At 35.9% G+C, this 13,918-nt stretch overlaps 1 protein-coding gene across 3 annotated transcripts in view; it reads right to left on the reverse strand.

The window, feature by feature from the left end:
* Positions 1-2,802: 2,802 nt before the first annotated feature.
* Positions 2,803-13,918, reverse strand: part of ANTXR2 (ANTXR cell adhesion molecule 2) — a 151,425-nt gene continuing 140,309 nt past the window's right edge. For all 3 annotated transcript variants that reach the window (XM_045880923.3, XM_064584678.1, XM_045880922.3), the window contains one exon: positions 2,803-4,678. Coding sequence is in view for 1 of the 3 variants with exons in the window: in XM_045880922.3 (XP_045736878.1) it covers positions 4,640-4,678 (39 nt within the window). In the remaining 2 variants the exon portion in view is untranslated. The remainder of the gene's footprint in view (positions 4,679-13,918) is intronic.

The following is a 13,918-nucleotide window of genomic DNA, read 5'->3' on the forward strand; positions in this document are numbered from 1 at the left end:
AATAATTTAACTTTCTGCAGTGTACAGAGTACCTCATCATCAAAATTGGTAGCATAAGTATATTGTAAAAATTTCTATACATCTTTACATATGCCTTTGAGACACCTGCTACGACTGTAAAGTCAGAGAGAAATACACAGATACACTTCCCAATATTTTTTACTCATCGTTTCAGAGGTTTCATCAGATACGAATTTTATTATCAGTTGCCTCTTGGACAAGTTCCAGTTGTAAGAAATTAAATGAGAAGTTACTCTATTATGGCTAATTATAAAATTATGTACTATGGTTCAGTGTCTTTTTGGTAACTAAATGGCAGTTTACAGAGCTAATATTGCTGTGCTCTCCAAATGAGGCCAGTCATTAAAAATATGAAATACATAAATACTAAAACCTCCAATATGACTATATTCACAGAAATGTTGTCAGAGCTGGAAGGAACTTGAGATTATCTCCAGTCCATCTCTAGTCTATGGTTGAGAAGCTGATCAGTTCAATTTCAGCAAGTTAATAGCAGCTAGCTCTATGGGCTAGGCCATTCATCACCTGTTCCCTAAGCTAAGAGCATATGTAGCACATCACACTTTCTCTCTCTCTCTCACACACACACCCCCCCCCACATTACCTTAATATAGGTCTTATAATCTGAACAAGCACATTTTAATATAAATTTGCATGTTCTACTGTGTACTTTTTAATCAGCATTTTCTTTTGGCAGAGGAGTGCAAAAATAAAGTATATTAAAAAAAAAAAACAGCACAGGGCTTGCTGCATTATGAGTTCTCAAAATTTTTTTCCTTTGGTCAATTTTACTGAATTATATCCTAGCAAGTATAGGAATATACTAAAATTAAAGTGTTCTCAGAAATATGCCACAGAAATTCACTAGGCAAAGTACTGATCTAGCCCCAAGACTAAAATACATGGCGGTACTCAACTTCATTACCTGCAAACAGACATTCGCTAGCCTCACCTGCCCCTTTCTTTCTTTAAACATATGACAAATGTACCAGTTATTCTGATTCTAGATTATGTGTTTCCTTTCATATTAGAATAAAGAATGTATATATTTCTCTCCTGAATTATATACCCACCAAAATTTTTTTAGTAATACAACACTAAAAAACTTCCTAAAGTAATGTGATGCTGTCCAAAACCTAATAAAAGTTAAGCACAGGCTTTGCCACGAGGAGGAAACTACAGCGCTTTCCAATACTTGTACGTGTGGTCTAATTATATTTTGCTCTCTTAAAATTCAAAAATGGTGTATGGAAACTGATCAATCAAAAAATGTTTTAAATATCTTTGGGCCATAATAGAGACAATGTTTTGATGTGAAAACTAAACTACTAATTGCCTCTGAGCAGTAAACAATGGTCAGTGATATTTAGGTAGTAAAGTTATTAACTTCACAGAGACACCCAGATCTTATATGCAGTAAGGATTTATTAGAAAAACAAATATTGAATAATTTATGACTTAAAATGGTTCAAATAAAGTTCAGGGGGAATATAAGCAAATCATTTCTCGAACAATTTGAAATATAGGAGGCTTAAACCTTCTATATTTTTGTCAAAATAAGAATTAACTATAGGTGACAGATGCTGTTCCCTACTTAATGGAGGGTCTCAAATTTTACCCTGCATCTCATTGGGAAGGAAATATAAATTTTTAAAATAGAATTAACTTGGGGAAAGGCAACAGTGCTGCAACTCTTAGCACCAAATGTTTTTTCTTAGAGCACCAAATGCTTTAAGGAAAACATTCCAAGTATCAAAGTTTTCAGATAGATAAATATTTATGGATCAAATCCATAAAGAACAGACATTGTTATGAAATATATATAGATGCCTTCAAAACTTTCTTTCCAGGCAGAGTAGACACATAAGTTAGGAATCATTTCCCACTTAATTGTTGTTGCAACCTTATGCAACACAAATGGATTATGGATAAAGACTTCCTCGTTTATACACAAAGTAGATCTTGACTGACATTATGTCCAGAAAATTAAACAGGAACTACTTCTCTCTATAAAATATTAAAAATGATATTAAACTTATAGAAATGGTTTTATTCTAACCTTTTATTTTCCTGCTTAAAAGGTATAGAGGTTTTTGATTTAAATCTTTGGTGAGTAAATAGCACTCTTTCAAAGCAAATTCTTCTATGTGCTAGATGATAAAATGAGAGAAAACAGCATAGATCTGGTTCATATCTTTAAGTGCAATGAAATTCCATCTGTCTTTGGACTTTATGAATGGTACATTTTAAGTCTACATATAGACCATTGCCTCTCCCTCTCCACTGAGAGCCCTTCATTAGTGGCATTAGAACTGGAAACCCATTTAAATTACAATCTACAGAAACCTATTTTGTCCTTTAAGGACAGAGGTCTACTCACATTGCTCATGTGGCAAAATCTAAATGCCATACAAATGCCATACGATAGTAGATAAATTCCAAGTGACTACCAAAGAAACAGCCTTAGCTTCTGTAGAAGCTCTTAAATACCATTTATGGGTGTGCATGGATCAGAAATGAAGCGCCGATTTAAGAAAACAGCAACACATGCTGTCCCAGATGCAAATGTAGAACAAAGGTCTATGAGAACTCATTGGGTGTATATCAGTCTTTTCCAAGTTGCACTTGCACACATGGATAATTAATGCCAATAGTATCATTTGTGACCATAAGTGACATCTTGGAACGAATATAATTCTGTCCTGAAACTAACCAGGACAATTATATATTTAACCAACAAAGCTTGAGTTTATGTGGGCTTAAATAAAATGGCAGCAGAGGCACAGGTAAAATTTTATTTATGAATATGTAGAGACACATGACTTTGGATCCAGCCAGCCAGTGACATAAATAAACTTGAGCAAATGATTCAAGCTAGAGGATATGCATGTATATATATATTTGTGTGAGTAAGGCTTCTTGGAGCCGTGCCACAAATCTAGACACCAACCAACAGAATCGCTCCCGTCCTCTGAAATTTCCATTAAGAGTACAATGGGGGTCATTATACCGGGATGATCCAAATCGCTCTTTCCGTCTTGTGCACTCACATGCCCACCAAACATGAAATGTTCGCCTTCTCCTTTCCAATGTGATGGTTGTTGAACTTATTTTTAGTGTCATTTGATAAGCCTTTGTGCTCGCAGAGAGACATCCCACTGACCCAGCCACTGGTCATTGTCTATACCAGTTCACATCAAAGCAGGCGCGCTTTGTCAGGTTTCGAGTCGAATATCCATTTCGCATCTGAAGTACAGTATCGAAAGTGACTAGATCATTTGAGCTTTTTTCTTCAGCTGCTGCCTTCTTCCTCCCCCACAGTGTTTCCGCTCACGCTAACATAATTTGGCATCGTCGACGTGACACGATGGTGGTTTTTCTAAAAAATTATAATACATACATTTCGATGTTTTGTGGTGGTCGAACCTCCTGAAAATTTAATTTATAAACTGAGAGGAGGTCTTTTTTTCTCTACTGAATCATAACCAAGGTAGAGTGCCCCTCAACATCCAAGTAATGCGCATACAGTAATAGGTCATTCAATGTCAAAAGGCATAAAAAAGATGAGCAAAATCTTCACAGGCTGCTGCTTGCTGTTGCCTTTAATTATATTAATTAAACTTTGAAATTTTCATGCAAAGAGAGTTGCTGGCTTGTGACGCTGAAGAGCCCTTGGAGACTTGGAGGAAGGAAAAACCCTGAGCGGAAGCTTTGTGGTTACCGCTTCCTTTAAATTAAAAGCAAAACAAACTCCCGGTATGTTTACAGATATTAATGCTTTATGCACTACTAAACCCTAAACATAGAGAGTGGGGTAAATCGACCACTCCCAAGGACGAGTTCTCGAAGCACAAGTCCCTTAAACTCCACTCAAGATCTCTGGTTAGAGGCTGTCTTCCTGTGGAATAACGCTCTATTAATTTTCTTCTTTTCCTGAGTGCGTAATGAAAGAAAGGTGTCTTCAAAAACTAAAGGGCAAAATCTTGCTTGCTACCAATACCTTGAGGCATCCTGTCTACATTTTGTCATGCGTGTGCACTTTCAGTGTTAGAATGACAAGACTTTCCAGTCAGAAGCTTCCCGTAAGGCACATTGTGATGGGGACTTGGAAGGATTCTGTGATCTGACATAGCTATAAGGCAATGGACTCCTGTCTTTGCTTGGCCTGGTGGGAAATTTCATACTCGCCTGTGGCGGAAAATCTTGTGATGTAAAACGCAAGTGCCATGTTTCCATGTAAAGCACTCCTCTCTCCATTACAGATCCGTCACGGCCAGTTGTACCGTGGTCCCTGTTTCGATATCATCTTCATGCTGTTGCTTTTGCTTTTCCTCCTCTCAACATTCCAAAAAACTTTCTTGTATAAACCATAGCATGTAGATTAACACAATTTATTTTCAATGTCATGAATCATGAGTTACCACTGGGTTTCATCAACTCTCATGTAGATGGCAGAACAAGTATTTAAAAATGTTTGGTGCAAGCAAAGCAGAAGGCAGAGAGGAAGAAAGCCGTTCTTCCAAAAACTTCTGAAATGCACTTATTTTTTTTTCATTTGGTTGGAAATCAGCAGTGCAAAGATGTATCTTCATACCTTCTTGGTCTTCCTGCTTTCCTTCTACTGAGACGGAACTCGGGAGAAGTTTATGCACCGGCCCTAGAAAAGAAAAAGAAACCATTACTGAAATATTAAAGCAATTACAAAAAAGCATAAGGATACCTAGTTTTCCTACCACGATATAGTAAATGATTACGCAAGAACAGGTCAATGCTAAGATGAACCACGAAGTCATGTTTCTCCCCTTGGGTCAAAGCATGGTGGTTCATTCAGATCTTTTCCACAGCAAGTTCATCTACACAATGGGATGGTAAAATAAGAGTGGAAAAAACTCTATGTAAAATAGATCTATGTTATTGCTATTTAAAGTGCAGCGTTACTATCTTAGCAATAAAAATATCAAAGCCAAACCCTATGTTTCCTTCTATAATGGATTTAAATGAAAGTACTCCTTTATGCAATCTGGTGCTTTTAAAACTGATATAAAACTTGTGCTTCTAAAATGTATACATGAGGAATGCACTTGAGAAGTAGTAAGAGGCTGAGGATCAGGAGTCAGAGAGAGAGGGAAGAGATGTCATCTCTTTGTGATTGCATTTTATAACTGGCTTTTGCAAAAGACTTAGAAAATTTGGCCTCTGTGGTTGACCATCTCTCTGTGCACAACTACACACCATCATTATGTGGCCTCTCCAAATGGTGACTATTCATTTGCATTCCACATTTTTAAAGAGACTGTCATTCCAACTCCTTCAGCACTTCAAGAAAGGTTACAAAGACACGTTGTTTCATATGTCATTGTAAATAATCCAAGAATTATTTGAAAACAAAGTTTTCAATTACTGATAAAGGATCTCCTCTTTCCCTCTCCTTGGTATGACCCTGCTGATACCCAGTACTGCATAAATCACATCCAGATTTCTCAATAGGCCAAAAGTTAGCATACTGCTTTCCAATTTAGGGTAAGGATTATCTTCTTACTGAGATTTTCCTATTTGTCCTAATATCTGCTCTCTAACTTCAGATTTTAGAACTTCTCTTTATTTCTTTCTGAATGTGAACAATAAGTTTGTTTTAAATATCCAATACATGGGAGGGGCGCCTGGGTGGCTCAGTCGTTAAGCGTCTGCCTTCAGTTCAGGTCATGATCCCAGGGTCCTGGGATCGAGCCCCACATCGGGCTCCCTGCTCAGCGGGAAGCCTGCTTCTCTCTCTCCCACTCCCCCTGCTTGTGTTCCCTCTCTCACTGTGTCTCTCTCTGTCAAATAAATAAATAAAATCTTTTAAAAAAATTAATAAATAAATAAATAAATAAATATCCAATACATGGGAATATTCAAAGGAAACAACAAATACTGTTGGAGAAGAAAGCCTGGAACATCAAAAAGGGTTTTGGTCCATTTTTCTGTCAAAAATGTCTGCTCTATAAATTTAGATATTTCAGAAATTAATGAAGAGAAAAGCAAAAAAGCAAACTGGTTTCCATTAACTTTTGCCTAAAAGGCAGAGACATTCACCAAATTATACATCCTCTAAATAATTTGGAGGCAACATTATTACAACTGTCAATTTTATTACTTACTTTGTACCTGATGTCTACAAATAATATCCGTGCAAAAGGGAGTGTGAGAAAAGCAGAGAAGGCCACCTGAGAATGAGGTCAAAATCCTTGGTAATGCAATGGTCATAGGTCATGCACTCAGACTATATTTTTGTATTGTCTAGAACCTTCAAACAAGATCTTTAGAATGAATACTAAGTGAAAAAATGCTCTTCTCCAGATTAGCTAAGTATGACACCAAAAGCCATGGAAACATTAAAAATGTCATTTTCATGACATATCCCTTCTTTCAACATTTTTTTTCAAGGGAGACAGGTAGGAAAAATGACATAATTAATAAATATTTGAGCAAAGCAATAAAACAGTGCTTCTAAGCCACAATAGTGTAACTATATATGCAATAAGAAATAGATCTGAACTATGCCTATGAAAACAGTAATGAACATTAAAAATATGATCTTCTGGAGTCTTTCGAGAATCCAACAAATACATGAATAATTATATTATGGCAACAAAGATATGAATTAATGACATCTTTTTCTTGTGTATTTATGGACCAAAAAAGTAAAAGTTTTCTCTCTTCTGCATAATTTTGAAAAGAAGTTATCATGAATCTCTACTTTTACTTGAGTGCGATCACTAATTAACTAGATGTAGATATTAGGGCTCCTTCTCTGACCACTTTTGTTCTACACACCAGATTAATCTTAGTGACTCGGATTCACCTACTTTAAGCAATTGGATAGTTTAAAAAAATGAGATTCATAGTTCACCTAAATTCTTAAAATCACTTCAATGCCTAAATTATGCCAGACATAATTATTTTTCATTTCATTTGATATGGTTTAATTATAGACATAGAAACTCAAATGAAGAAAACCCTATTGATTTTGACTCTGAGGTCCTGACCTCCACTCTTCCAAACTTTGGGATTAAGGACTGATCATCAGCTGTCAAACGTATACTGAGGCAAGTACTAAAAACACCTGTTAAACGCACATACACTCGTGTGTTTTAACACACACCCATTAACAAAATAAATAAGTAAATACCTTTTCCCCTCCTAATCAAGGACTCGGTGTTTCCCACTTTTTGTCAAGTGCTGATAATGTGGGGGTGTATTTTTATTTTACAGAAATCTAAAAGATGGTAACTTGGAGGAGTTATGTTCAAGAGTTACTTTCTCTGTTAAGCATTACCCTGTTCTCCCAGTCACAGGGCTCTTCCCCTCAAAGTTCCCATAGCATCTCCACTACAGCCAAAGCACATTATGCCATAATTGTCTGCCTGAATATCTAAAGAAAGATAACAGTGATTAAGTCTAAGGGTTCAAACGCGCTAGTTATGGGTTGCAGCTCTGCCACTTGTTAACTGTGTGATGATAGGCAACTCATTTCACTGCGGTGTGTCTCAGTTTCCTCAACAGGAATAAAAATTCGACCTATTCTTAGGACTGCTATAAAGATTGAATCTATTAATATGCAGAGAGCACTTTGTACACTACCTGGCACTTAGTAAACTCTCAATAAAAAATAGGTACTTATTATCCATACCCCTTCTGTGTCATTGTAGTGCCTAACACAGAGCACACTCATAATAAATACTTAGAAACAAATGAAGAGATGGATGATAAACATATAAATGAATGAAGACATAATGACTAGACCTCAAAAACAGGAAGACAGAATAAGTATAAATTTGAAAGTGAAAAAGGATTACAAAGGAGAAAAATACAGCCGTGGAAAAGGAGAGAAGAAAATATAGAGAAACTGGAAGAGAGTAGCCCTAAAGAGGAAAAGATAAAAATTGAATAATTAAGAAAAAAAGAAACTAGTGGCCAGAAGGCAATTTTTATTCAGTATTCCATCAGGGATCTTATTCCCAGAGGAATCTGTCAACTACTCACTCTTGAGGTCACTCCCAACAACGAACTGTGCCAAAGTGTTTCAGCATTCCATGTTCCCATAGATCAATTTGTTTACTTGTCTCTGAGTTGTATTTATTTAACGTCCTGGGTGAGCCCATCTGAATGCAATTCTACTCAAGAGTGTATGGGTCTGACACAAGCCAGTGATCAAAATATCTTATAATCCACAGTTAGCATTTTCATTCTTACAATATACAACTCAGGGAGTTTCCATGAAATGCCTGGTCAAGCACTTGTTCAGGTCACAAACAACCTAATTTTTTAAAATGTGTGTGTGTGTCTGTGTGTGTGTGTATGCATACGCATACACACGTACACACAGCCTATCTCAAGTGCTATGCAGACTGGGATTGATTTAAATAAGAATATAGAGAAGCTCTTCCATTTTCATACCACATCAATCTTTCTAACCATACCCCTGGTATCTAGAGCATATATTTCTCCATTCAACCAATAATGTAGAGTATTTATACCTCAGGCACTAATTGTGATAACTTTGGAATTCTTTCCCTCCAGATCAGTTGGCAAAACTATCTTCAAGAGGGAAGTTCTAAGTGAAATACTAGCCATCTCTCTAGGTCAGGTTTTTTTCATACTGAAGTCCACGAAGACCTGTGGGTTCTACACGGTGCCTCGGGGGTTACTATGGCTGGCGTGGTGCACAGGAAGGGAATGAGCAGGCACAATGCAAGCCTCTCAATCCTCATTTGGCTCAAATAACTCCACCCTCACCTACCTTTAAAACTGTAATTCACTATAAGATTTTGTTTATGTTTGTATTAAAAATGTATTTTGATAATTATTATTCAAGATTTTCATGCCTATGTTAAGCCAGGTCACCAGTAAACAATTTATATACCTGGACTTGGTTTCTTTACTTTTCTTTAGAAAGGCCTTCCTAGATCTAGATCTCTGACACCATTCCCTCAACTTTTGGTCACATTAAGAGCCCAAATGACTTGTGGTCATATAAAGAGAATTTTATATTTTGGAAAATTGCTACTGAGGACACAGATATTAAGGGATCAATTATTGAAATTCAGAGCTAGCTAGAAAAAAGCTTCTGGTAAGTTTATATGCTTCCTTTATATTATATAATGGCAACCATGATTCAGCCTTTCTCTTTGTGAGTTGGCTTTCAAAAAGCTCAGGCACATGATGTTCTAGAAGTTATTACCACCCTTAATGTATGGTATCTTGATTTATATCTTGACTTCTGCCCATAATTCTTTATTTTTATTCTGAAGTTTTATGGTAGGTTTTTTCTCAAGACTTCTTTAGAAGTAAACAAGCTATAAGTAAATGTAAACTAATACATATTTCTTTCTTAAATCTCAACTTTCTTATTCATGAAGACTCCATATTGAGCTAAACCTTCAAAACCCTCCAACAAATGAATTACCTCAACTTCTATCTTATACGAAAAGATAATATCATGTCTACTTCCCTTTTTTGTTGCCTTTTCTTATTCTGGTGGGACTTAATGAAGTACTCTGCAGATAGCTGATGTCAAATGATGATTAATTTGAACTTAATCTGAGTTAACTTAGATAATTAATATGAACTTGAAGTTTATACATGCAAGCATATTAAAACTATATTCTTCATAAAATCCCAAAAGTTCTCCTATAAGAATAAATACCCTAGGTCTAATGACTGAAAGCTTCACTTTGTTTTCTTTGGCTTCTAAAAAAATAAGCATAATATGACTCATTCTTTATAAACTTGAAATGTATTAACGTATCAATTCATCTCTTAGAGTAGAGCTCTGTGCAGAAGCTTTACTCCATTACCCACTTTCCCTCAGCCTAAGAAGGAACAAAATGTATCAAGGATAAATCACAAATAAAACTTTGGTCATAACAAAGTCTAAATTCACAATTAGAATTTGTCAGCTTTAACTTCACTTAAGTGATTTTTCAGGCATTTAACAAGTATCTAAGAAGTTCATTGACATTTCTCCAGGAATCCTTGTTGGCAATACCTTCTCTTGGGTCTCATCATACATAGAAGTAGGAAATTGATACCCAAAATAAAATTGTCCAGTGCTGTTACTGCTCTAACGAGATGAAAACAAGGTAACAGTAGAAACTGACATATTTGCTGTTGGTTAAGTATGTAGACCCCAACTCTGTTACAGTCTTTGAAAACTGATTTCATCCATTCATTTTCATTGTAGCCAGTAATAGTAGTGTTAGCCAGAGCAAGTGGCATTAAAATTCTGTGGGCATTAAGGCTTGTGAACTCCTTTACTAGCTATCTGCACAGGATGTATTTCACTGCTATAACTGTTATAGTGTTATGCTCACCTCATAAATATCCACTGACAAGCTGAGGCATACAACTGCACTTTCGTTTAGACTTCTCAAACACAGATAGCTGATTTATTTATATATACACTTCTAAAAAGAATTTACTAAACCTTCATGCTCTGTGCAACTGTAAACAGTGATTCAAATTTAAAATTGTATAGAAAGCACAGATACATATAGAAATAGACACAAAACAATTCAAGAGGTCCAGGAAATCATGATTATCAGGAAAGAATGCCGAGTTGAGGACACAACAGGCTCTTTGGGTGGAGATTTTCTGCAGCAACTGAAGGTACAAGACTGAAGAGAGGGCACATACTATCATCTTTCTCTCTTTCTCATATATATGTGACAGAGATCTATCTATATATAAGATATATATAGAGAGAGAGCAATTTATATATAAACACATACAATTCTATATATACATATATAGAATATATATAGAATATGAAATAATCTGTATATCCTCTGCTCAAAATAAAAGTGCAAGATTTTGAGCTGAAATATAAATTCCACATACTCTTGCAATGGAAGCTCGACCTATAAAAGCCCCATTTTACGGCAGAGACCACACACCATATGGATATTCAGTAGATGTCATGAAGTGAAGTGCTGAGTTTGCTTGACAAAATTACTTTCAAATGGTTTTTTTCCCCTTTTCATTCTATTATGGCACCTGCAAAATTTTAGTGACTCTACACATACTGTTAACATTTACTTTGTAAATATTCAGGTTGGTCTCCCAGTTTTTCTTGAGATTCAGGCATACAGTTTAAGTTAATAAAATATCTAATCCACAACTCATAATAAGATATGAAATTGACCCTTCAAAGTTATTGCTTGTAAGATATATATATATATAATTTTGACAGTTTTCCAAAAACATTGCTGGCAATACGTTCTTGGGCCTCATGATACATTGTAATGGGAAGTAGATGCCCAAAAGAATTATATATGTAAAATCAGAATTCCATATATTCTTTTAGTTGGGTACCTCATAAGTAATGTAGGAACAATTTTCCACTTTATAATCTCAATTAGAGTACTAATTGTATCTTAGGTCTTAAACCAACAGTAAAAAAAATAAATAAAAACTATAACTTAAAGCTATAGAAAAACAGTATATAAATTCTGTACATGCACAGTGTAACATTATGGGTATGTAACAAAAGACTGAAAACGATCCAAATAGCCATCAGTAATGGACAAGATGAATAAACTATAAAATACAGATAGAGCATTGAATATTATAAATCATATACAGCTGTTAAAAAGAATGAGGGAGATCTCTATATACTATTGTGGAATAATGGCCAGGATTTATTAATGGAAAAAAAAACCAAGCTGCATATAGTATATATATTATGCTATATTTTATGTTACAAAGAAGAAAAATACACTAGAATTGATACATACTTATATTTTCAAATGGAAATAAAAAGCCAATATTTGCCTTGAAAATAAAAACAGTTACTGATAGGTGGAAGGGAGACCCAGGGTGGAGTGGATAAGGATGTAAATGAGATCTTTTAATAGATCTTGTTATATGCTATCAAATGCAATCATAAATATTTTACATTTTCAAAAAAATATTTAATAGAAAAGAAATCCCTGCGAACTAAAATAGCCTTCACTAAAAGCAAGTAAGAATGCTGCCAAAAACTGAGGATATGGCAGGACTAAGCTGAGAGAGATCCCTCCATAGTACATGAGGTTTTCCCCGAGAACACGGAAGTAGTCAATTGAAAGCTGGGAGAAAGTCAGGATGGAAGAGAAATATTTCCCTCTCCAAAGGGATCTTCCCCAAGGGAAAGGAAACAGCTCACTAAAGGTTTGGGGACTGAGAGGACTGAGAAAAATAACCCTGAGGGACCCAGGGCCTTTTAAAATGATAAGGCAGCAGCCGGCTGAAACCTGGGAACAGGAGAACTGAGAAAAATCCCTCCAAGGTTAATGAGGCCTTCTGAGAGTGCAAGACATTGGCCAGTCAAAGGCTGTAGGCAGGAATCAATATGGAAGCTGGTCTCTCAAGCTATAGAAAGTGGTGGAAGGTGTGAGTGAGGGGATGGGATACTAGCAGCCGGAGAGCAAAGACAACTCCCCTGCAACCAAAAAAGCTCACAGGTGGGCTATAAAGCAGAGAGAGAGAGAGAGGAAGAGAGCTCTGATGAAATGAAATCCCTGACCCTACCCTCAAAATTTTTAAGCCAACAGTGAACTAAAAATAACTAAGAAGGCAACAAACTGTGATCCAGCTCAGCTACAGATTAGCAACACGACAGAGGAAGTGATATATATGTTTCTAGAGGTAAATATTATCTAGTCTATTTTTATTTATAATGACCAGCATAAAATAACAAATTGTGGTACACACCAGAAGCAGGAAATTATGGCCCATAATCAATGGAAAACACAGTCAATATGGGCAAATCTGCAGTTAATAGATACAAACCTTAAAATAACTATGATAAAAATATTAAAAAGTCTAGTGAAAAAGATAGGTAGCATGTATAAAAATACAGTAAATTTCAGCAGAAACTATAAATAACAATGAAATGGAAAAGCTAGAGAGGAAAATGTAATATCAGAATAATGTTTTTTGGGTCGCCTGGGTGGCACAGTCAGTTGAGTATGTGACTCTTGATTTTGGCTCACGTCATGATCTCAGTGTCATGAGATCAAGCCCCACATCAGGCTCCATGCTCAGCACAGAGTCTGCTTGAGGTTTTATATCCCTCTCCCTCTGCCCGCCCCCTACCCCCACTGTGTGCACGCGCTCTCTCTCTCAAATAAATAAATCTTTAAAAAAAAAGAATAATGTTTTTGATACATATAAAAATAGACATATAGCAGAAGAGAAGCTCACTGAACTTGAAGGTAGGGGAATAGGAATTGTTCAAATTTAAAAAAAAGAAAAAAATAACTAAAGAGAGTCTGAGACTAGTGGGACTATATCTAATGGGTTAATGAATAATGGGTGTCCTAGAAGTAAAGGAGAAATAATGGAGAAGAAAAACTTGAAAAAATAATGGCTGAGAACTTCCTAGAATTGATGAAAGGCATAAACCTACAGATCACTGAAACTTAGTGACCCTCAAGCAGGATAAATACACACAAAAAAATATCAGGGAACATACAGTAAAAGGTATGAAAACCAAAGAATATCATAAAAACATACCTCTCTGTCCCTCATCACCTTCCCCCAGACATTATATAGAGAGAAAACACTCCTAAGCAGGACAGCCAACTTTCTATCAGCAACAGTGGATGACACAAGACAATGAACTCCCCCCAAAATGCTAAATGGGGCTGGGAAAGGGAAGTCAACCTAAATTTCCATATTCAGCGAAAATACCCTTCAAGAATGTAGGCAAATAATTCGCAACAATGTGGATGGAGCTAGAGTGTATTATGCTAAGTGAAATAAGACAGAGAAAGACAAATACCATATGATTTCACTCATATGTGGAATTTAAGAAACAAAACAGATAAACATAAGGGGTGGGGGGAGAGAGAGCAAACCATAAGAGACTCTT

Source organism: Mirounga angustirostris, unplaced genomic scaffold (genome assembly GCF_029215605.1).
Source record: "Mirounga angustirostris isolate CCGP_5_RB_7025 unplaced genomic scaffold, mMirAng1.0.hap1 SCAF_2, whole genome shotgun sequence".
Taxonomy (NCBI): Eukaryota; Metazoa; Chordata; class Mammalia; order Carnivora; family Phocidae; genus Mirounga; species Mirounga angustirostris.